The sequence below is a fragment of the Thalassophryne amazonica genome, chromosome 9 (assembly GCF_902500255.1).
Source record: "Thalassophryne amazonica chromosome 9, fThaAma1.1, whole genome shotgun sequence".
Lineage (NCBI taxonomy): Eukaryota > Metazoa > Chordata > Actinopteri > Batrachoidiformes > Batrachoididae > Thalassophryne > Thalassophryne amazonica.
In genome coordinates, this window is record NC_047111.1 from 113,030,113 (window position 1) to 113,052,983 (window position 22,871).

Here is a 22,871-nt window from a genome sequence, read left to right on the forward strand (position 1 = left end):
TCTATATTGGCAGTTGACTTGTAATAACCGGGTGGAGAGCAACGCCACCCAGCAGCTAAGTGTATAATCTTCACATTTATTAGGGTAAACATGGGCATGCCTACCTCTGTAGGGATCGTGTCCATGCTGCCCCACATTTCTAATGGCATTTACACCCATGCAATGGCATGGCGTAAAGGTTTACGGAGTGTTTTTAGCTTGCCCTGTGCCATTACTTAGCCGGTTAGCTCTTGATGGTCTTTGAATTTCTACATCAATATCATAAATTAAATTTGTTTCTGCCTCAAGTGAAAACATTTAACCTCCAAAATCTTAGAGCCTAGGTTGGAAAATACCCAACTGCAACTTTAATTAAAACAGAGGAAAAGGAAAACTGACTGTTTTTGATGACCTTTATGTAAATTTGTCCTCCCTTTTTCTAAAAGGATACACCAGGAAGAGACAACATATCTGAGCGTACAGATACAATACAATGTGCATAAAAGATTAAACAATGTGCATAAAAGATTTTAACAAGAGTTGAGATTTAGGTTTGTCACAATGACAAGCACAAACTGCATTAAGTACAAAACAGTTGTAGTGGTCAAAAAATATCACATTTATCTGTACAATTTAACAATACTAAAGGCGCCCCGCTACCTGGCCGTCCATCTACGCCACGTTCTCCCAAATAAGCTGAAATGTCACGTGAACTTGATAAAGTGCACCTGTTAGAAATAAAGAAGTATCAAATGTGATGACTTAAGACTACTGACTCGAGGCAACATTGCGTGGATGACAATCACAACCTCGTCACAGGCAGAAAATGGAATGTAATCGTTTGGTGGTAATGACCGACTTACAAAAATGACATGAAAACTTCTAAATTAAATGACATGCATAGGCCTATGTTACTGCAGATGAATATTGTTAACTGATTTGAGGATGATTATTACACATATGATATATATTTATTTATTTTTGATAAAGTAAGTTTATTCAGGCCACATTGTCCCTAACAGCCAAGTTAGAAACTTGGTATTTGTACTGCAGTAAGTAACCAACACCTGTAAAAGATTCACTACGTATGAACTGTAGGAAAAAAGATAATCCTGTAAGTTTGTCACCCCCCCCCCCCCCTTAAAAAAAAAAAAAGTAACAACTTGAATAAGTGTATATTTTACCTGTAACTGTAAAGTAATACACATTAATGCTATAATTGTAATTGGGAATAACATGGATTAGATGACATCTGTCAATGTTCAACAAAACAGAGGTTTCATGAGACACTGGTAGCTCAGTTCTTCAAGATCCAGTAAACAAGTGCCCTTTTACATTCAGACTTTTGTTGCTCTTTGTTTGTAGTAATCTCATATTTGAACGCAAGTGCTCATTTGGTAGCATGATGGTTTTGAATATTTACTGCTGCATCAGCAGCTACTTTCTTGATTTACTAACATTTGTTCAAGAGCAAACTCTCCCCTCCCCAAAATCACTGAGCTGGAGAACTGCAAAACCCCACTTTGAAGATACTTTGATCAAAACAAACAACCACAAAGAAAAGACAAGGTTTCACTTTCAATTTTAGATGCCTGGTGCATAACTGTGAAGGAATCACTTGTATGTCCTGCTGACTGATGTCTGTTCTCCTGGTGCCTAAATAACTGTGCCAAGGTGGACCTGGTATGGGCCAGTATCAGAGAGTGGAGGCTTGCCGTGTCACGGCATTATGACACCCCACCCAGAGTCAGTACGTCAAAGCAGATGTCACACACCCGCACTGGCTTGTTCAAGTCAAACTTGATGATTGGTATCTCCTTTATAGAGCACTTGTGGCACAGCAGGCGCCCACAGTGTCGGCTGGAGGAGACAGAACATACGTCACGTTGGCCCAACATACAATCTGAACACATTAAAACCCTTAAATTTATACCACTGACCAGTGATGTTTCCGTGTTGTAACGCCAAACTTGGCAGCACATTCATAGCAGTTGGACCCATCACACCATGGGGGCTCTTTGGACAACATATCTGAAAACAAAACAAAAAAAAGGACAAATAGTCAGTAATCCATCTACAAACAACAGACCAATGGATGGGGGAATGGGCGTGGCTACTAGGCATGGGTCAGTATGAGATTTGGATGGTATCATAACAGTGTGCAAAAATATTGCGGTTTCACATGTATATGTCACGGGGTCATTAATTTCACCTGTGTATGTGTTGGTGAGAGTGGGGAGGGGCTGATGCGGGAGTGAGCGTGTGTGTGTGTGTGTGACTGCGACCCCGCCTTGATAATTAGGGATAGGTGTGGGTGGGGCAGGTTGAGAGAGAGTGTGGGGGAGCAGCAGTGAGGTGGCGAGTCTTCAGACGTCGAGCGGCACGAGGGCGGAAGGATATTGGACCGGATTGAGCGTGCACGGAAGGACACCGCTGGAACAAGCGATAGGACATGTGGGAACGGTGGAGGGGGAGTGTTTGCCAATCCCCCTCCTCTCAGGTAAGTGCCTCTTTAATGCTTTGTCCGGCTGGAATTTGCGCTATTTGTTGCTAGCGTTTGGCGTGATTGCTGTGAAGTTAAGCAGTAATCCTGCCTTAAGTGACGAGCCTGGGTTTCTTACCAGTTGTCGAGCAATCCATTCACAGTATGGCCATTACACAGCCCACCCCCTTTTCCCCTGGGAGTTTGGGGGGGGGGGGGGGGGAGTGCGATAATCCCCCTCCTCTCAGCTAAGTGCCTCTCCTCTCTGAATGTTGGGCGTATTCTGCCCTCATTGTGGAAGTCACATTATCTCTGTCTTCCTGTTGAATTTCCCTCTGGGATCAATAAAGTATCTATCTATCTATCATCTATCTGTTTCCTGACGTTCCTGTTTGTCTGCCCCCAGGTTGTGGCTGAGAGGGAACCACGCCCACATCTGACCAGCTTTGCAGTCGTATTCTGGACTATTTTAAATGGACTTTTTAGATAAGAATTTTTAGTATTGTTTTTTTTTTTTTGTGTTATCTCTTGAATTTTTTTCTTTTTTTTCTCTTTTATTGTTGATAAGATTTTCCATTTTTTTCTTAAATGTTTGACGTTGTTGTTTAATAGAGATTGCTCCCCTTGGACCTGAGGCTTCTAAACTGGGGCGTTTGTCCTGTTACACAAGTGGCGTCAGGGCAGGATCCGGTCTTTTGGGTTGAGCCTCTATTAAATTAACATGTCAAAGGACGAGGCGCAGTTAGGTGGACAGGCCATGATGATGCCCTTTTTTATGGGTGGCCCTTGGGTGCCAAAATTTAGCGGGACACAGTCTGATAATTTTGGAGAATGGCATAGCCAAACTGAGAATATGCTTACTTTCCAATCAATCAAAGATTCACAGAAGGCAGACTTTATCCTGGGATTATTAGATGATGAAGCCAAACGAGAGATTTTAGCTTTAGATCGCTCTAAGAGACGTACATCTAAGGAGATTTTTGATGCACTATCTGCACTTTACGGAGACAATACACATCTCCATTTTAAGAACTCAGTTCTATAATTGTAGGCAGGAGTTTTTTCTCTAAGATTACGGGAATTATTTTCCAGGTTGAAGCAGAAAGATATCATGAGTTTGAAACAGGGAGATTTGGTGTTGCGAGACCAGTTTATTATGGGCCTGAGGGAGGGCCCCATCTGCCAGGAGCTTAGACAGCAGGTGCGGAAGGGGCCGGAGCTCATCTTTGAGGAGGTAAAAATAGAGGCTCTGGCCTTGGACGAAGAACGAGGGGAATGTTGGCCTCCATATGATTGTGCAGTGGTGAGTAGAGCACCAGGCCCTGGTTTAGTGACCAGTGCTGAAATAATGAATGATGTGAAAGAGCAACTGTCTACTATGACAAAGACTATCTTAGAAGAATTAAGAAACACAGTCTTATCCCCTTTTGATGCCCCACGACACCTACAGTAGTGTTCAGAATAATAGTAGTGCTATGTGACTAAAAAGATTAATCCAGGTTTTGAGTATATTTCTTATTGTTAAACAAGGTACCAGTAGATTCAGTAGATTCTCACCAACCATCAAAACAACCATCAAAATGGATAGAAGAATAACCAGAATGGCAAAGGCACACCCATTGATCAGCTCCAGGATGATCAAAGACAGTCTAGAGTTACCTGTAAGTGCTGTGACAGTTAGAAGACGCCTGTGTGAAGCTAATTTATTTGCAAGAATCCCCCGCAAAGTCCCTCTGTTAAATAAAAGATGTGCAGAAGGGGTTACAATTTGCCAAAGAACACATCAACTGGCCTAAAGAGAAATGGAGGAATATTTTGTGGACTGATGAAAGGAAAATTGTTCTTTTTGGGTGCAAGGGCCGCAGACAGTTTGTGAGACGACCCCCAAACTCTGAATTCAAGCCACAGTGAAGACAGTGAAGCATGGTGGTGCAAGCATCATGATATGGGCATGTTTCTCCTACTATGGTGTTGGGCCTATATATCACATACCAGGTATCATGGATCAGTTTGGATATGTCAAAATACTTGAAGAGGTCATGTTGCCTTATGTTGAAGAGGACATGCCCTTGAAATGGGTGTTTCAACAAGACAATGACCCCAAGCACACTAATAAATGAGCAAAATCTTGGTTCCAAACCAACAAAATTAATGCCTCGCAGATGTGAAGAAATCATGAAAAACTGTGGTTATACAACTAAATACTAGTTTAGTGATTCACAGGATTGCTAAAAAAGCAGTTTGAACATAATAGTTTTGAGTTTGTAGCGTCAACAGCAGATGCTACTATTATTGTGAACGCCCCCTTTTCTACTTTTTTTTTATTAATAGCCCAATTTCATAGCCTTAAGAGTGTGCATATCATGAATGCTTGGTCTTGTTGGATTTGTGAGAATCTACTAAATCTACTGGTACCTTGTTTCCCATGTAACTATAAGAAATATACTTAGAACCTGGATTAATCTTTTTAGTCACATAGAACTACTATTATTCTGAAGACTACCGTAGCTAGAAGCCCAAGGCCGAACGTGGCTCATAACCAAGCTAAATTTAAGTGGGATTCACAGGGTCAGCCTATATGCAGTTTGTGTGGACAGGTTGGTCATATCGGTCGTAGGTGTTCTTCAAAACCTTCTGGTCAGGATTTTTAAGTGCCCCGGCCACTGTGGGTCAAGTGTCCGGACCCTTCCCATGTGACCCAATTGATTACAGTCCGAAAGTAAAGCTCACAGGTGTTTGTCCCCTGGTAGAAGTGGGAGTAGATGGGGTAAATGTCAAATGTTTGGTAGACACTGGATCCCAAGTAACTATGTTCAGTGAGAGTGTCTGTAGAAACCTCTTTGGGAGTGAGCGACTTAAAGGGTGTAAAGAATTACCCTGGTTAACGTTGAGGGCTGCGAATGGGCTTGATATCCCTTGGGTGGGTTACATGGTGGCAGATTTTGTGGTTCATGGGGTCTGTGTGCCAGCGTGTGGCATTGTAGTGGCCAAAGATGATTGTATTGGAGCCAGTAAAGCTATCCTTGGGATGAATGTAATTGGAGACTGTTGGGAGGAACTTTTTAGTAAATATAAGTCGTCTTTGAAACACCCAAAGCCGTTGCTTGGTAAAGAGTGGGACTCTGTTTTTGTAGATTGCCAACGTATCGATGCTGTTTCTTCTGCTGACCAGTGGCAAGTGACTGCTAGATTAGCTAGTCGCACCAACATAAGTGTACCTGCACAGAGTGAAGTGACTTTGTGGGCCAAAATCCCACTGCCCTTCCATAATCGGTATTGTATTGCACTGATTGAACCCCTAGGGGAGAACGGAGGGGTTGAAGTGGCTAGAACTTTGGTAACCGCTTGTACATCTGCAGACTGCTAAGTTGGGGGCTGCTGAACAACGGTGGGTTGCGCAGTTGGCCAGTTTTGACTACCACATCAGATATCGTCCTGGGAGAGCGAATACCAATGCTGACGTCCTTTCTAGATTTCCTGTAGCCATTCCAGCTCAAGATTCAGAAGGACGGGTGCAGCTGGTTGGAACAGTGGAGACTGCCATTTTCCCAGAAGCCCCGGTGAGTGACTGGGGATGGGATATAGAGCGATGGAGGAGTTTGCAGGGGGAGGACTTGGATCTGTGTAAGATCAGGGGATATATTGAAAGAGGTATGTTACCAGATGCTACACAAAGGCAATTATTGGGTCACAAAGCTAAAACTTTGTTACGACACTGGAATAAGCTAGATTTGAGAGATGGGGTTGTGTGCAGAACTGTCTTAGACCCACAAATATTAGAAACCCTCCATCAGATTGTTGTCCCTCTGTCACAAGTGAAATCATTGTGGACTATGTACCATGAGCAGATGGGACACCCAGGGCTGGAGAAATCATTGGCTCTCCTGCGGAGGAATTTCTAGTAGCCCCAGATGGAGGATACGATTGCTGCTTGGCTTCAAGCTTGCCCACGCTGTGTATTGCATAAGGCTGGACCTCAAGGTAAAGCCCCTTTGGTATCACTCATTGCTAAAGCACCAATGCATATCATAGCTATAGATTTCTTGACTTTGAGCCGCCCTACTGACCGATACCAGAACATACTGGTTATGACCAACTTGTTCACAAAGTTTGCATGGGCAGTACCCACATTTGATCAGACTGCTCTTATGACAGCACACGCCCTATGGACTTATGTCATTCAGCCATTTGGTTGCCCAGAAGTATTGCATTCTGGTCAAGGCCCCAATTTTGAGTCTCGACTAATACAAGAACTTTGTCAGGTATATGGGTGTTGGAAAAGTCGAACGACCCCTTATCATCCAATGGGGAATGGAGCTTGTGAACAGTTAAAACAGACTGTGTTGAACCTCCTTGGGTCACTGGAAGTAGAAAAATATCAGAGGTGGGTGGAGTATTTACCGGGACTCATTCAGGCCTATAATAATACTGTTCATGCATCTACAGGATATGCACCTGCTTTCCTGATGTTTGGTCGCCACATGAGGACACCAGTGGATTTGTTGATGGCGGGCTTGGGAGTGGAGGCCTCAATGGAACTTACAGATTGGGTGGCCAATAGGGCTGCAACAACGAATCGATAAAATCGATAAAATTCTTGGCAACACACTGCGTCATCGATGCGTTGTGTCGAGCGATTATGGCGCCAGAAGCTGCTGTCCGCTTCTGACGCCAGTAGCGACCAGTGCACAGAGTAGATCAGACGTTGTTTCGTAGAAGAACTACACACTTATAATATACAAATACGGTGCAAGAGTGAAGAGTCTCTCATTCCCTCGCAAAGCGAGAGAGAGAATATATGTGGGATGAGTCATATACTCAACAAAAATATAAACGCAACACTTTTGGTTTTGCTCCCATTTTGTATGAGATGAACTCAAAGATCTAAAACTTTTTCCACATACACAATATCACCATTTCCCTCAAATATTGTTCACAAACTAGTCTAAATCTGTGATAGTGAGCACTTCTCCTTTGCTGAGATAATCCATCCCACCTCACAGGTGTGCCATATCAAGATGCTGATTAGACACCATGATTAGTGCACGGGTGTGCCTTAGACTGTCCACAATAAAAGGCCACTCTGAAAGGTGCAGTTTTGTTTTATTGGGGGGGATACCAGTCAGTATCTGGTGTGACCACCATTTGCCTCATGCAGTGCAACACATCTCCTTCGCATAGAGTTGATCAGGTTGTCAATTGTGGCCTGTGGAATGTTGGTCCACTCCTCTTCAATGGCTGTGCGAAGTTCCTGTATATTGGCAGGAACTGGTACACGCTGTCGTATACGCCGGTCCAGAGCATCCCAAACATGCTCATTGGGTGACATGTCCGGTGAGTATTCCGGCCATGCAAGAACTGGGACATTTTCAGCTTCCAAGAATTGTGTACAGATCCTTGCAACATGGGGCCGTGCATTATCCTGCTGCAACATGAGGTGATGTTCTTGGATGTATGGCACAACAATGGGCCTCAGGATCTCGTCACGGTATCTCTGTGCATTCAAAATGCCATCAATAAAATGCACCTGTGTTCTTCATCCATAACAGACGCCTGCCCATACCATAACCCCACCGCCACCATGGGCCACTCGATCCACAACATTGACATCAGAAAACCGCTCACCCACACGACGCCACACACGCTGTCTGCCATCTGCCCTGGACAGTGTGAACCGGGATTCATCCGTGAAGAGAACACCTCTCCAACGTGCCAAACGCCAGCGAATGTGAGGATTTGCCCACTCAAGACGAACTGGAGTCAGGTCGAGACCCCGATGAGGATGACGAGCATGCAGATGAGCTTCCCTGAGACGGTTTCTGACAGTTTGTGCAGAAATTCTTTGGTTATGCAAACCGATTGTTTCAGCAGCTGTCCAAGTGGCTGGACTCAGACGATCTTGGAGGTGAACATGCTGGATGTGGAGGTCCTGGGCTGGTGTGGTTACACGTGGTCTGCGGTTGTGAGGCTGGTTGGATGTACTGCCAAATTCTCTGAAACGACTTTGGAGACGGCTTATGGTAGAGAAATGAACACTGAATACACGAGCAACAGCTCTGGTTGACATTCCTGCTGTCAGCATGCCAATTGCACGCTCCCTCAAATCTTGCGACATCTGTGGCAATGTGCTGTGTGATAAAACTGCACCTTTCAGAGTGGCCTTTTATTGTGGGCAGTCTAAGGCACACCTGTGCACTAATCATGGTGTCTAATCAGCATCTTGATATGGCACACCTGTGAGGTGGGATGGATTATCTCAGCAAAGGAGAAGTGCTCACTATCACAGATTTAGACTGGTTTGTGAACAATATTTGAGGGAAATGGTGATATTGTGTATGTGGAAAAAGTTTTAGATTTTTGAGTTCATATCATACATGGGAGCAAAACCAAAAGTGTTGCGTTTATATTTATGTTGAGTGTATGTGTCACTGTGAAATAACCACATAGTTTACAAGTTATACAGAGAATGTTGCACATATAATGAGTCAGGCTACAGTTTTTGATTTAGGTTTTACGGTTAACTGGTTATGCTAATTACTCATTTGCAGCAATAAAATACCTCTTTTTTTCACCATATATTTTATAACATTTATATGTTTCAGTGTTGTTTTATGGCAACTCAGCCCTTTGATAAAGCAATGCCATTTGAAATAATTATTTTTGTTCTTTATTATAAACTGTTTTATCCTTTATTATTTTATATTTCAACAGCCAAGGGACATTTGACAATTTGTTGATTTTCAAGTATTTTAAGTTTTCAAATAATGTTGTTGTTAAATAAAGTGATGGAGGAGAGAAAAATTGTTTCCCTGGCACATTTTTAAAAAAATTCCCCGCTAATCTGATTAATCGTGTCGAAACCCCATCAGATTAATCGATGATCCAAATAATCGTTTGTTGCAGCCCTAGTGGCCAAGCATCAGGAGCAGCTGGCTTATGGCTATAAGAGAGCAGCTGACAGTCTCCAGAAAGCAGGTCAGAAGAACAAAAGACTCTGATCGTACTGCGAGGGAGACTGCACTGCTGCCTGGAGAGAGGGTCCTGTTGCAAGACCATAGAAGATGGCACATGGGTAAACTGAGTGATCGTTGGGAACAGAGACCCTGTGTTATTGTTGGCGGACTTCACCCAGAACGTCCTGTCTACAAGTGGGCCACCCGTGCCGATATGGTGACTTGTGCTTCCAGTGGGAGGGGGCGACCGAGGAGGGCCCGCATTTCCCCTGAGCCGAGGCGGTCCCAAAGGACAAACTTGGGGGTCCCACCTCAAAGGTATATCTAATAAGACATTGTGCAAGATGTTCCAGGGACTAGAACATATTGGTCAGGGGGGATGTCACAGGGTCATTAATTTCACCTGTATATGTGTGGGTGAGAGTGGGGAGGGGCTGATGCAGGATATAGCTTTAAAATGTGCTTTAACATTATGGCTATTTGCATATGAAGCGCGCGAGAGTCAGGTGCACTAATTGGTGTGATATCTACTGCTACGAGCACTATACCACTGTTAACTTTAGAGAAAACACCAAAATGATAGTCTCTTTTAGACCTGTAGCATCTACCCCGTGAGAAACATGGCTTACTTGCTTATAGTGCAGCAGATAAAAGAATATTTACAGAGGAATCCTTCAAATGGTGATACAAGCACAAAATATGACAAAAGTACACCTTAGATATTACTCTTTTGAAAAAACCGACGGGCCACTTGAATTTTCAATAGGTGGCCACGTAGGGGTCAATTGAAGAATTACATAGAGGTCAAAATATAAAAATGCTCCAGTCATATTGAAAATTATACCACATTATGTCTGATTCTAAAGATTCCAAAAAGGTATAGTTTGGACTATCTATGACTGAATTCTATAGAGTTATGGGGTAAAAACAACAACAATGGTGACAAAGTGGCCCGTCAGTTTTTTCGAAAGCGCAATGTCTAAAGCTGGGCTTACACTGTGCGAGTTTTGGCCCTTTACCAGCCGAGGTTTCACTCATGCGAGAATTTTTTGGATCGCGCCGAGTTTCAGCTTAATCGTGCGTTCTGCATCGTGTAGTATACATGGAGTAACGAGCTGCATTTAATCTCTCACAACCACCTCGCAATCGGCAACCGTATGGTCGGATGAAAATCAAACCTGTTTGATATTCTGGTCGGCCGTCGTGAGGGTATCCCGCTGCTGAAGCAGCGCTACAAGCATCCAACCTCTTGCACTGTGCATGTGCAAACACTGATGTGGAATTGGAGAGAGCATAAACAGTGATCATCTCTTTGGGAGTGCAGCTTCTGTCCCCCCCCTTCTTCAACTCATGTAAAGTCTTGTATTGTTTTTGTTTTTTGTTGTTGTTGTTAAAACTTTGATTTCTCCCATCGAGAGTTTTTGTAAAAATAAGAAATGTAAATAAAGTTTGAAAAAAAAAAAGCTTCTGTTTACATTTTGCTTCTGGAAACATGAGTCCGACGTGTGGTTTTTGAACGTACAATGTGAGCAGTCAGATCGCATCAGAGCATCGGGCCATATAGTGTGAGAACATAAATCGTGCGCTCTGAACTTTTACACCCTGCGGTTTTGTCGTACAGATTGAGCTGGAGCTGAGTAAAACGACTGAAAATGTCGTACAGTGTCTGCCTAGCTTTAGGAGAATTTGTGCTGGATTTGGTGCTTGTATCACCATGTGAAGTAGTGTTTCAGTTATTTGTTGCACTATTAGGGAGAAACATGGCTGGAATAAGGTACGGAACTCTGGATGCTCAATACTTGGCCCAGCTTCATCAACAAAGTGCTTGGAATAGACGTATTTGTCCGAGTCCGACACAGGCCACAGCTACGGTGCTTTGTTGCCACTGTTTTTGGTTTGAAGGGCTATTCCACAGAAAATAAAAAAAAATAAAAAAGCCGGTAACTTTTTCTATTAAATCGGTAGCCAAAGTAATCCCATACAGCCGACTTGGTCCTTTAGACGGAGGGAAAAGTTCAGCGCAGGTTTCGCCTCATTCAGCCATGATGCAGAGCTAGCTAACGTTAGCTGCCTGTTTGTAAACAGAGACAGAGGTGCGCGCCGGGGGAAGGGCGGCAGCGGCTGCCTCCGCTCTGCCTGTGTAGAATTCTCATAACCTGCTCGTACCATAGGGGCGGTATAAATAAAATTTTAGTGGCTTTGACACCATGACCTTTTCATACCGCGGTATACTGTGAAACCGGTTATCGGCCCATGTCTAGTGGCTACAGGTATAAGACATTTCTACATAGAGGCCCTCTGAGCGCCTATGACAGGAGCCCATAGGGCCGTACAGCGATAAGCAGCGACTGTTTTAAACAAGTAGTTCTCTGTTCTTTGTGCATGTGTGTTAGCTTATCCTTTGCCCTAATGGGAAGTCTACAACAGTAAATGGAGAAAAATAAATAATCATAAGAATAATAAAAAAACTAACTGTAAATTTGTTGATTTCTGTGGAACTTGTCTTGCCATTTTAAATTTTGGCAGAAACTGCACATGGCATGGCAAATATCCCACGAGCGCTCATTTATCGTAACCACAGAACGTAAAAAACAAAGACAATGAACACAGATACAACCACTGCGTGGTGCTACTCAGTTAGTAGTAGTAGGTGTAGTAGTACTGCAACACATTGTTAATACTACTGGGTTCTCTCACAGTCCTACGCACTCAGTAGTGTCACCTGTGTGACCTGCTAGAGTTAGTGGCTGCAAAGAAAACCTGCACCCTCTCGGCCCTTTCTGGAATACTTTGGACACCACTGTCCTAACATTCCAACTGTTAGAAAGAAGCAAACTCACCTAGAAGGCGGAACAGCAACTGTTTGGTGGCAACTTGGTAGTTGAAAATGTTGATGCCCTGATTATTAGTGATGCCCAGTCGAGCCCCAGCCCTCACAATGGCACGGCACAGGTTAGCGTTTCCTTTCATGTAAGCCAGGAGCAGAACTGCAATTAACCACAAGTCAAGGTGATGATCTATGAAGTATCTCAGCCAATCGTGTTGTGGGAGAATACGCAAAATGTTCAAGACAACAAAATTTGAAATGCTTTGTCATCGATTGTCTACAGCTTCATATATTCTGTAGAGGTAAAGCTCAATCTGAGTAAACGGCTAGTAAATATGTATTCTACCTGTATTCCCTTCATTATCTGGCTTGTCCAGGGGATATTCAGGCATACACTCTAGGAACAACTCAAAAATGGCAGCAGCGTTCTCTTTTCCATAATGGCCGAGGACATGCATTGGTGACTGACCCCTAAGGACAAACAAAAAGGAGACAACGTGATGCCAAACTCTACAGAAGGACATATTTTATGTTCTGGACAAGGAATATTATAGGAATATTGCACCGATAGTACTCCATTTAAGCCTTTCACATTTTCTGTGCTTTTTACTGTTAAAACTACGCTGCTGCATCATTAAAGATTCATGTCATGAGAAGGTCTGAAGGTTTAAAGGGTGTACCTGAGATTGAAGGCCTCTGCATCGATGTTGGATTCCGTGAGAAGGGCTCGGACATTGTTAAGGCGACCCTGCATCACAGCCAGATGCAGAGCTGGAAGGAAAACAGAAAACAACACAATGGAATAAATAACAAGCTTGTGTGGCTGATGGTGAGGGGTCACCCACAGTCGACACCACACGGCAAAGAAAAGCTTTCGGGCACAACAGTCATATGAACAGTACAGTGCATCCGCCAAGTATTAACAGCGCTTCACCTTTTCTACATTTTGTTATGTTACAGCCTTATTCCAAAATGGAGTAAATCCATTTTTTCCACATGTACATGTGAAATCACATGTACATAAGTATTCACACACTTTGATACACCTTTGGCAGCAATTACAGCATCAAGTCTTCTTGAATATGATGCCACAAGCTTGGTGCACCTATCTTTGGGCAGTTTTGCCGCATATTTATTTGCTGTTTGATTTGCAATAAGGACGCATCAATTATTTTATTTTTATCGATGCTGTGTCTGTTATAGTTCTGACCAACCAATTGGGTAACACTTTCAACATGACTACATGGTTACTAACAGGTACATAGCATTTAGTGACCCCCCCCCAAAAAAAAACTGTGTAGTCTTCTGTTACTTATCCACTGTACAAGTGCAAAAATAAATTAATCAATTCCAAAGTAATTTACAGCAAGCAACACTTCTTCATTTCCAGTGATTTGGAAATGTTCATGTATCCATCCCCTGACCTGTCTAAAGTCACCAAGCTGAAAAAGTGATGGTTTACTGTAAATTCATCAAAGGTGCCAATAACTGTGTCCAGCATACATTTTATATCACAATGTTTTGTTTCACTTCATGTAATCATTTTGTTTTGTTGTTGTTGCCAAATATCTTTGGTCATTTAAAAAAATATTTTGATTAAACAAAATTAGAGCCCAACCGATATTATCGGCTGATATAAGCCCCTTTCAAAGTACTCACTATCGGCCGAAATTTTGCCGACAGAGCACCGATAATTTCACATAAACAGAACAGTTGCTGAAATTATGTTTGTGTCGGCAATGTAAAATGTCCTTGTACCGTTTGTCCATATGTATCTTTTCCATAGAGATTAATGCAACTTTGCACAGATTTTTTTTTTTTTATTAGACAGTTCTTTGTTACTGTTCTTGAAAATTGCACAAACATACTACAGGGTCTTGTGAAAAGAATCTTATTTTACTGTTACAAAGATGATAGTTTCCTCACATGTTATGTCAGGGTACATGTTTTCTTGTTAGGTTGTTTGAAAGCTTTTTTGTTCTTGAAAGTTGCAGAATAGAAAAATAAGAGTCTTGTGAAAATAATGTTTCCTTCGTGTTTGTTTCTTTCCCCTCACAATTACTTGTCTGCAACTGAAAGTTTTGCTACTTGTAATATAACCTATATCTAAGTTGCAGCAACAAGATGTACAAGATCAGATGTATTTCAAAACTGTGACTATCCAGGGTTGGGACCAGGAAGCAGAGTTGTAGTCTTACACACCTCTCTGCAGCTTCTCTCCCCCTGCCATCCCCTCATTACCCCATCCCCGTAGAGACGGTGTCTGCTCCCAGACCACCAATAACCAGCAAAAATCTATTTAAGCATAAAAATTCAAAAAGAAAAAATAATATAGCACCTTCAACTGCACCACAGACTAAAACAGTTAAATGTGGTCTATTAAACATTAGGTCTCTCTCTTCTAAGTCCCTGTTGGTAAATGATATAATAATTGATCAACATATTGATTTATTCTGCCTTACAGAAACCTGGTTACAGCAGGATTAATATGTTAGTTTAAATGAGTCAACACCCCCGAGTCACATTAACTGTCAGAACGCTCGTAGCACGGGCCGGGGCGGAGGATTAGCAGCAATCTTCCATTCCAGCTTATTAATTAATCAAAAACCCAGACAGAGCTTTAATTCATTTGAAAGCTTGACTCTTAGTCTTGTCCATCCAAATTGGAAGTCCCAAAAACCAGTTTTATTTGTTATTATCTATCGTCCACCTGGTCGTTACTGTGAGTTTCTCTGTGAATTTTCAGACCTTTTGTCCGACTTAGTGCTTAGCTCAGATAAGATAATTATAGTGGGCGATTTTAACATCCATACAGATGCTGAGAATGACAGCCTCAACACTGCATTTAATCTATTATTAGACTCTATCGGCTTTGCTCAAAAAGTAAATGAGTCCACCCACCACTTTAATCATATTTTAGATCTTGTTCTGACTTATGGTATGGAAATAGAAGACTTAACAGTATTCCCTGAAAACTCCCTTTTGTCTGATCATTTTTTAATAACATTTACATTTACCCTGATGGACTACCCTGCAGTGGGGAATAAGTTTCATTACACTAGAAGTCTTTCAGAAAGCGCTGTAACTAGGTTTAAGGATATGATTCCTTCTTTATGTTCTCTAATGTCATATACCAACACAGAGCAGAGTAGCTACCTAAACTCTGTAAGGGAGTTAGAGTATCTTGTCAATAGTTTTACATCCTCATTGAAGACAACTTTGGATGCTGTAGCTCCTCTGAAAAAGAGAGCTTTAAATCAGAAGTGTCTGACTCCGTGGTATAACTCACAAACTCGTAGCTTAAAGCAGATAACCCGTAAGTTGGAGAGGAAATGGCGTCTCACTAATTTAGAAGATCTTCACTTAGCCTGGAAAAAGAGTTTGTTGCTCTATAAGAAAGCCCTTCGTGAAGCTAGGACATCTTTCTACTCATCACTAATTGAAGAAAATAAGAACAACCCCAGGTTTCTTTTCAGCACTGTAGCCAGGCTGACAAAGAGTCAGAGCTCTATTGAGCTGAGTATTCCATTAACTTTAACTAGTAATGACTTCATGACTTTCTTTGCTAACAAAATTTTAACTATTAGAGAAAAAATTACTCATAACCATCCCAAAGACGTTATCTTTGGCTGCTTTCAGTGATGCCGGTATTTGGTTAGACTCTTTCTCTCCGATTGTTCTGTCTGAGTTATTTTCTTTAGTTACTTCATCCAAACCATCAACATGTTTATTAGACCCCATTCCTACCAGGCTGCTCAAGGAAGCCCTACCATTATTTAATGCTTCGATCTTAAATATGATCAATCTATCTTTGTTAGTTGGCTATGTACCACAGGCTTTTAAGGTGGCAGTAATTAAACCATTACTTAAAAAGCCATCACTTGACCCAGCTATCTTAGCTAATTATAGGCCAATCTCCAACCTTCCTTTTCTCTCAAAAATTCTTGAAAGGGTAGTTGTAAAACAGCTAACTGATCATCTGCAGAGGAATGGTCTATTTGAAGAGTTTCAGTCAGGTTTTAGAATTCATCATAGTACAGAAACAGCATTAGTGAAGGTTACAAATGATCTTCTTATGGCCTCGGACAGTGGACTCATCTCTGTGCTTGTTCTGTTAGACCTTAGTGCTGCTTTTGATACTGTTGACCATAAAATTTTATTACAGAGATTAGAGCATGCCATAGGTATTAAAGGCACTGCGCTGCGGTGGTTTGAATCATATTTGTCTAATAGATTACAATTTGTTCATGTAAATGGGGAATCTTCTTCACAGACTAAAGTTAATTATGGAGTTCCACAAGGTTCTGTGCTAGGACCAATTTTATTCACTTTATACATGCTTCCCTTAGGCAGTATTATTAGATGGTATTGCTTAAATTTTCATTGTTACGCAGATGATACCCAGCTTTATCTATCCATGAAGCCAGAGGACACACACCAATTAGCTAAACTGCAGGATTGTCTTACAGACATAAAGACATGGATGACCTCTAATTTCCTGCTTTTAAACTCAGATAAAACTGAAGTTATTGTACTTGGCCCCACAAATCTTAGAAACATGGTGTCTAACCAGATCCTTACTCTGGATGGCATTACCCTGACCTCTAGTAATACTGTGAGAAATCTTGGAGTCATTTTTGATCAGGATATGTCATTCAAAGCGCATATTAAACAAATATGTAGGACTGCTTTTTTGCATTTACGCAATATCTCTAAAATCAGAAAGGTCTTGTCTCAGAGTGATGCTGAAAAACTAATTCATGCATTTATTTCCTCTAGGCTGGACTACTGTAATTCATTATTATCAGGTTGTCCTAAAAGTTCCCTAAAAAGCCTTCAGTTAATTCAAAATGCTGCAGCTAGAGTACTAACGGGGACTAGAAGGAGAGAGCATATCTCACCCATATTGGCCTCTCTTCATTGGCTTCCTGTTAATTCTAGAATAGAATTTAAAATTCTTCTTCTTACTTATAAGGTTTTGAATAATCAGGTCCCATCTTATCTTAGGGACCTCGTAGTACCATATCACCCCAATAGAGCGCTTCGCTCTCAGACTGCAGGCTTACTTGTAGTTCCTACGGTTTGTAAGAGTAGAATGGGAGGCAGAGCCTTCAGCTTTCAGGCTCCTCTCCTCTGGAACCAGCTCCCAATTCAGATCAGGGAGACAGACACCCTCTCTACTTTTAAGATTAGGCTTAAAACTTTCCTTTTTGCTAAAGCTTATAGTTAGGGCTGGATCAGGTGACCCTGAACCATCCCTTAGTTATACTGCTATAGACGTAGACTGCTGGGGGGTTCCCATGATGCACTGTTTCTTTCTCTTTTTGCTCTGTATGCACCACTCTGCATTTAATCATTAGTGATCGATCTCTGCTCCCCTCCACAGCATGTCTTTTTCCTGGTTCTCTCCCTCAGCCCCAACCAGTCCCAGCAGAAGACTGCCCCTCCCTGAGCCTGGTTCTGCTGGAGGTTTCTTCCTGTTAAAAGGGAGTTTTTCCTTCCCACTGTAGCCAAGTGCTTGCTCACAGGGGGTCGTTTTGACCGTTGGGGTTTTACATAATTATTGTATGGCCTTGCCTTACAATATAAAGCGCCTTGGGGCAACTGTTTGTTGTGATTTGGCGCTATATAAAAAATTGATTGATTGATTGATTGAAAACTCTTTTTAAGGATATGTATTTGCCATTTTCACAAAGGTTTAATTCTTGATTGCATTTTTTTCAACTTAAATTCTTCTCTGTTATAAAGTTAATCAATATGAGGACAAAACTTCAGCTTTTAGCTCATACCTTTTTTGGTAAGGGTCCAAAAAAGAACATTTTATTCATTTAAAAAAATAATAATAATATCGGTTGATTTATCGGCTATCGGCAAATTAGCCGATTTATCGATTATCTGCATTTTTTTTCATCCAAATATCGTTATCGGCATCAGCCTCAAAAATCCATATCGGCCGGGCTCTAAACAAAATTGCTTTGTTTGCATTCATTTTGACCGTATGTTAAAATGCGTAGACATGATATAGGGGTACCAACAATTCTGTCCAGGTGTGCATGTATGTATGCGTCTAAATATATAGGTAGCTATGCAACTGTATGCATATGTGTATAGAGGTAATTACGCTTATGTTTTTACTCCTGCTAGGTGTTATTCAGTCTATTGTACAGGTACATACAGTAGTGTTCAGAATAATAGTAGTGCTAGGTGACTAAAAGATTAATCCAGGTTTTGAGTATATTTCTTATTGTTACATGGGAAACAAGGTAGCAGTAGATTCAGTAGATTCTCACAAATCCAACAAGACACACTCTTAAGGCTATGAAATTGGGCTATTAGTAAAAAAAAGTAGAAAAGGGGGTGTTCACAATAATAGTAGTGTGGCATTCAGTCAGTGAGTTCGTCAATTTTGTGGAACAAACAGGTGTGAATCAGGTGTCCCCTATTTAAGGATGAAGCCAGCACCTGTTGAACATGCTTTTCTCTTTGAAAGTCTGAGGAAAATGGGATGTTCAAGACACTGTTCAGAACAACAGCATAGTTTTATTAAAAAGTTGATTGGAGAGGGGAAAACTTATACGCAGGTGCAAAAAAATTAGAGGCTGTTCATCTACAATGATCTCCAATGCTTTAAAATAGACAAAAAGAACCAGAGACGTGTGGAAGAAAACGGAAAACAACCATTAAAATGGATAGAAGAATAACCAGAATGGCAAAGGCTCACCCACTGATCAGCTCCAGGATGATCAAAGACAGTATGGAGTTACCTGTAAGTGCTGTAACAGTTAGAAGACGCCTGTGTGAAGCAAAGTCCCTCTGTTAAATAAGACATGCGCAGAAGAGGTTACAATTTGCCAAAGAACACATCAACTGGCCTAAAGAGAAATGGAGGAATATTTTGTGGACTGATGAAAGTAAAATTGTTCTTTTTGGGTCCAAGGGCCGCAGACAGTTTGTGAGACGACCCCCAAACTCTGAGTTCAAGCCACAGTTCACAGTGAAGACAGTGAAGCATGGTGGTGCAAGCATCATGATATGGGCATGTTTCTCCTACTATGGTGTTGGGCCTATATATGGCATACCAGGTATCATGGATCAGTTTGGATATGTCAAAATACTTGAAGAGGTCATGTTGCCTTATGCTGAAGAGGACATGCCCTTGAAATGGGTGTTTCAACAAGACAATGACCCCAAGCACACTAGTAAACCAGCAAAATCTTGGTTCCAAACCAACAAAATTAATGCCTTGTAGATGTGAAGAAATCATGAAAAACTGTGGTTATACAACTAAATACTAGTTTAGTGATTCACAGGATTGCTAAAAAAAAAAGCAGTTTGAACATAATAGTTTTGAGTTTGTAGCATCAACAGCAGATGCTACTATTATTGTGAACACCCTCTTTTCTACTTTTTACTAATAGCCCAATTTCATAGCCTTAAGACTGTGCATATCATGAATGCTTGGTCTTGTTGGATTTGTGAGAATCTACTGGTACCTTGTTTCCCATGTAACAATAAGAAATATACTCAAAACCTGGATTAATCTTTTTAGTCACATAGCACTACTACCACCCCTGGCAAAAATTATAGAATCACCGGCCTCGGAGGATGTTCATTCAGTTGTTTAATTTTGTAGAAAAAAAGCAAATCACAGACATGACACAAAACTAAAGTCATTTCAAATGGCAACTTTCTGGCTTTAAGAAACACTATAAGAAATCAGGAAAACAAATTGTGGCAGTCAGTAACGGTTACTTTTTTAGACCAAGCAGAGGGAAAAAAATATGGACTCACTCAATTCTGAGGAAAAAATTCTGGAATCATGAAAAACAAACGAACGCTCCAACACATCACTAGTATTTTGTTGCACCACCTCTGGCTTTTATAACAGCTTGCAGTCTCTGAGGCATGGACTTAATGAGTGACAAACAGTACTCTTCATCAATCTGGCTCCAACTTTCTCTGATTGCTGTTGCCAGATCAGCTTTGCAGGTTGCAGCCTTGTCATGGACCATTTTTTCAACTTCCACCAAAGATTTTCAATTGGATTAAGATCCGGACTATTTGCAGGCCATGACATTGACCCTATGTGTCTTTTTGCAAGGAATGTTTTCACAGTTTTTGCTCTATGGCAAGATGCATTATCATCTTGAAAAATGATTTCATCATCCCCAAACATCCTTTCAATTGATGGGATAAGAAAAGTGTCCAAAATATCAACGTAAACTTGTGCATTTATTGATGATGTAATGACAGCCATCTCCCCACTGCCTTTACCTGACATGCAGCCCCATATCATCAATGACTGTGGAAATTTACATGTTCTCTTCAGGCAGTCATCTTTATAAATCTCATTGGAACAGCACCAAACAAAAGTTCCAGCATCATCACCTTGCCCAATGCAGATTCGAGATTCATCACTGAATATGACTTCATCCAGTCAGTCCACGATTGCTTTTCCTTAGCCCATTGTAACCTTGTTTTTTTCTGTTTAGGTATTAATGATGGCTTTCGTTTAGCTTTTCTGTATGTAAATCCCATTTCCTTTAGGCGGTTTCTTACAGTTCGGTCACAGACGTTGACTCGAGTTTCCTCCCATTCGTTCCTCATTTGTTTTGTTGTGCATTTTCAATTTTTGAGACATATTGCTTTAAGTTTTCTGTCTTGACGCTTTGATGTCTTCCTTGGTCTACCAGTATGTTTGCCTTTAACAACCTTCCCATGTTGTTTGTATTTGGTCCAGAGTTTAGACACAGCTGACTGTGAACAACCAACATCTTTTGCAACATTGCGTGATGATTTACCCTCTTTTAAAAGTTTGATAATCCTCTCCTTTGTTTCAATTGACATCTCTCGTGTTAGAGCCATGATTCATGTCAGCCCACTTGGTGCAACAGCTCTCCAAGGTGTGATCACTCCTTTTTAGATGCAGACTAACGAGCAGATCTGATTTGATGCAGGTGTTAGTTTTGGGGATGAAAATTTACAGGGTGATTCCATAATTTATTCCTCAGAATTGAATGAGTCCATATTTTTTTCCCCTCTGCTTGGTCTAAAAAAGTAACCGTTACTGACTGCCACAATTTTTTTTTCTTGATTTCTTATAATGTTTCTTAAAGCCAGAAAGTTGCCATTTGAAATGACTTTAGTTTTGTGTCATGTCTGTGATCTGCTTTTTTTCTACAAAATTAAACAACTGAATGAACATCCTCCGAGGCCGGTGATTCCATCATTTTTGCCAGGGGTTGTATTATTCTGAACACTACTGTAGGTGTAAAGGGCAAAGGTGGTTATGTTTTGGAATACAAATTGCCTGTTTGAAAATGACAAAGTTAAGAGAACGAAAAAAGATAGGAATCAAACGAAGGGGTACATTATGGATTTTGACAGTTTGTCTTGACCGAAAGCTTACTCAAGAAGCTTAAATTTTCCCCATGAAGGCACTGCAGTTGGCTGGGTCACATGTGGACCAATGAACACAAAGGTGGACACTTCAGTGTTCCTTTAGTGGCAGAATTTAATCTGCAGTGGTGCTGACAACACACACACATTACAGGTTCTGAGACTCTAGTAATACTGTGAGAAATCTTGGAGTCATTTTTGATCAGGATATGTCATTCAAAGCGCATATTAAACAAATATGTAGGACTGCTTTTTTGCATTTACGCAATATCTCTAAAATCAGAAAGGTCTTGTCTCAGAGTGATGCTGAAAAACTAATTCATGCATTTATTTCCTCTAGGCTGGACTATTGTAATTCATTATTATCAGGTTGTCCTAAAAGTTCCCTAAAAAGCCTTCAGTTAATTCAAAATGCTGCAGCTAGAGTACTGACGGGGACTAGAAGGAGAGAGCATATCTCACCCACATTGGCCTCTCTTCATTGGCTTCCTGTTAATTCTAGAATAGAATTTAAAATTCTTCTTCTTACTTATAAGGTTTTGAATAATCAGGTCCCATCTTATCTTAGGGACCTCGTAGTACCATATCACCCCAATAGAGCGCTTCGCTCTCAGACTGCAGGCTTACTTGTAGTTCCTAGGGTTTGTAAGAGTAGAATGGGAGGCAGAGCCTTCAGCTTTCAGGCTCCTCTCCTGTGGAACCAGCTCCCAATTCAGATCAGGGAGACAGACACCCTCTCTACTTTTAAGATTAGGCTTAAAACTTTCCTTTTTGCTAAAGCTTATAGTTAGGGCTGGATCAGGTGACCCTGAACCATCCCTTAGTTATGCTGCTATAGACGTAGACTGCTGGGGGGTTCCCATGATGCACTGTTTCTTTCTCTTTTTGCTCTGTATGCACCACTCTGCATTTAATCATTAGTGATCGATCTCTGCTCCCCTCCACAGCATGTCTTTTTCCTGGTTCTCTCCCTCAGCCCCAACCAGTCCCAGCAGAAGACTGCCCCTCCCTGAGCCTGGTTCTGCTGGAGGTTTCTTCCTGTTAAAAGGGAGTTTTTCCTTCCCACTGTAGCCAAGTGCTTGCTCACAGGGGGTCGTTTTGACCGTTGGGGTTTTACATAATTATTGTATGGCCTTGCCTTACAATATAAAGCGCCTTGGGGCAACTGTTTGTTGTGATTTGGCGCTATATAAAAAAATTGATTGATTGATATGACTTTCATCCAGTCATC

At 41.4% G+C, this 22,871-nt stretch overlaps 1 protein-coding gene across 1 annotated transcript in view; it reads right to left on the reverse strand.

Annotated features, from left to right (window-relative positions):
• Window positions 1-415: 415 nt before the first annotated feature.
• ankfy1 (ankyrin repeat and FYVE domain containing 1) overlaps window positions 416-22,871 on the reverse strand; it is a 74,510-nt gene continuing 52,054 nt past the window's right edge. Inside the window, exons 21-25 of the mRNA XM_034178987.1 lie at window positions 12,922-13,012; window positions 12,588-12,712; window positions 12,255-12,401; window positions 1,920-2,010; window positions 416-1,839 (exon numbers count right to left, since the gene is read on the reverse strand). Of these exons, the coding sequence (XP_034034878.1) occupies window positions 1,707-1,839; window positions 1,920-2,010; window positions 12,255-12,401; window positions 12,588-12,712; window positions 12,922-13,012 (587 nt within the window). The 3' untranslated portion in view covers window positions 416-1,706. The remainder of the gene's footprint in view (window positions 1,840-1,919; window positions 2,011-12,254; window positions 12,402-12,587; window positions 12,713-12,921; window positions 13,013-22,871) is intronic.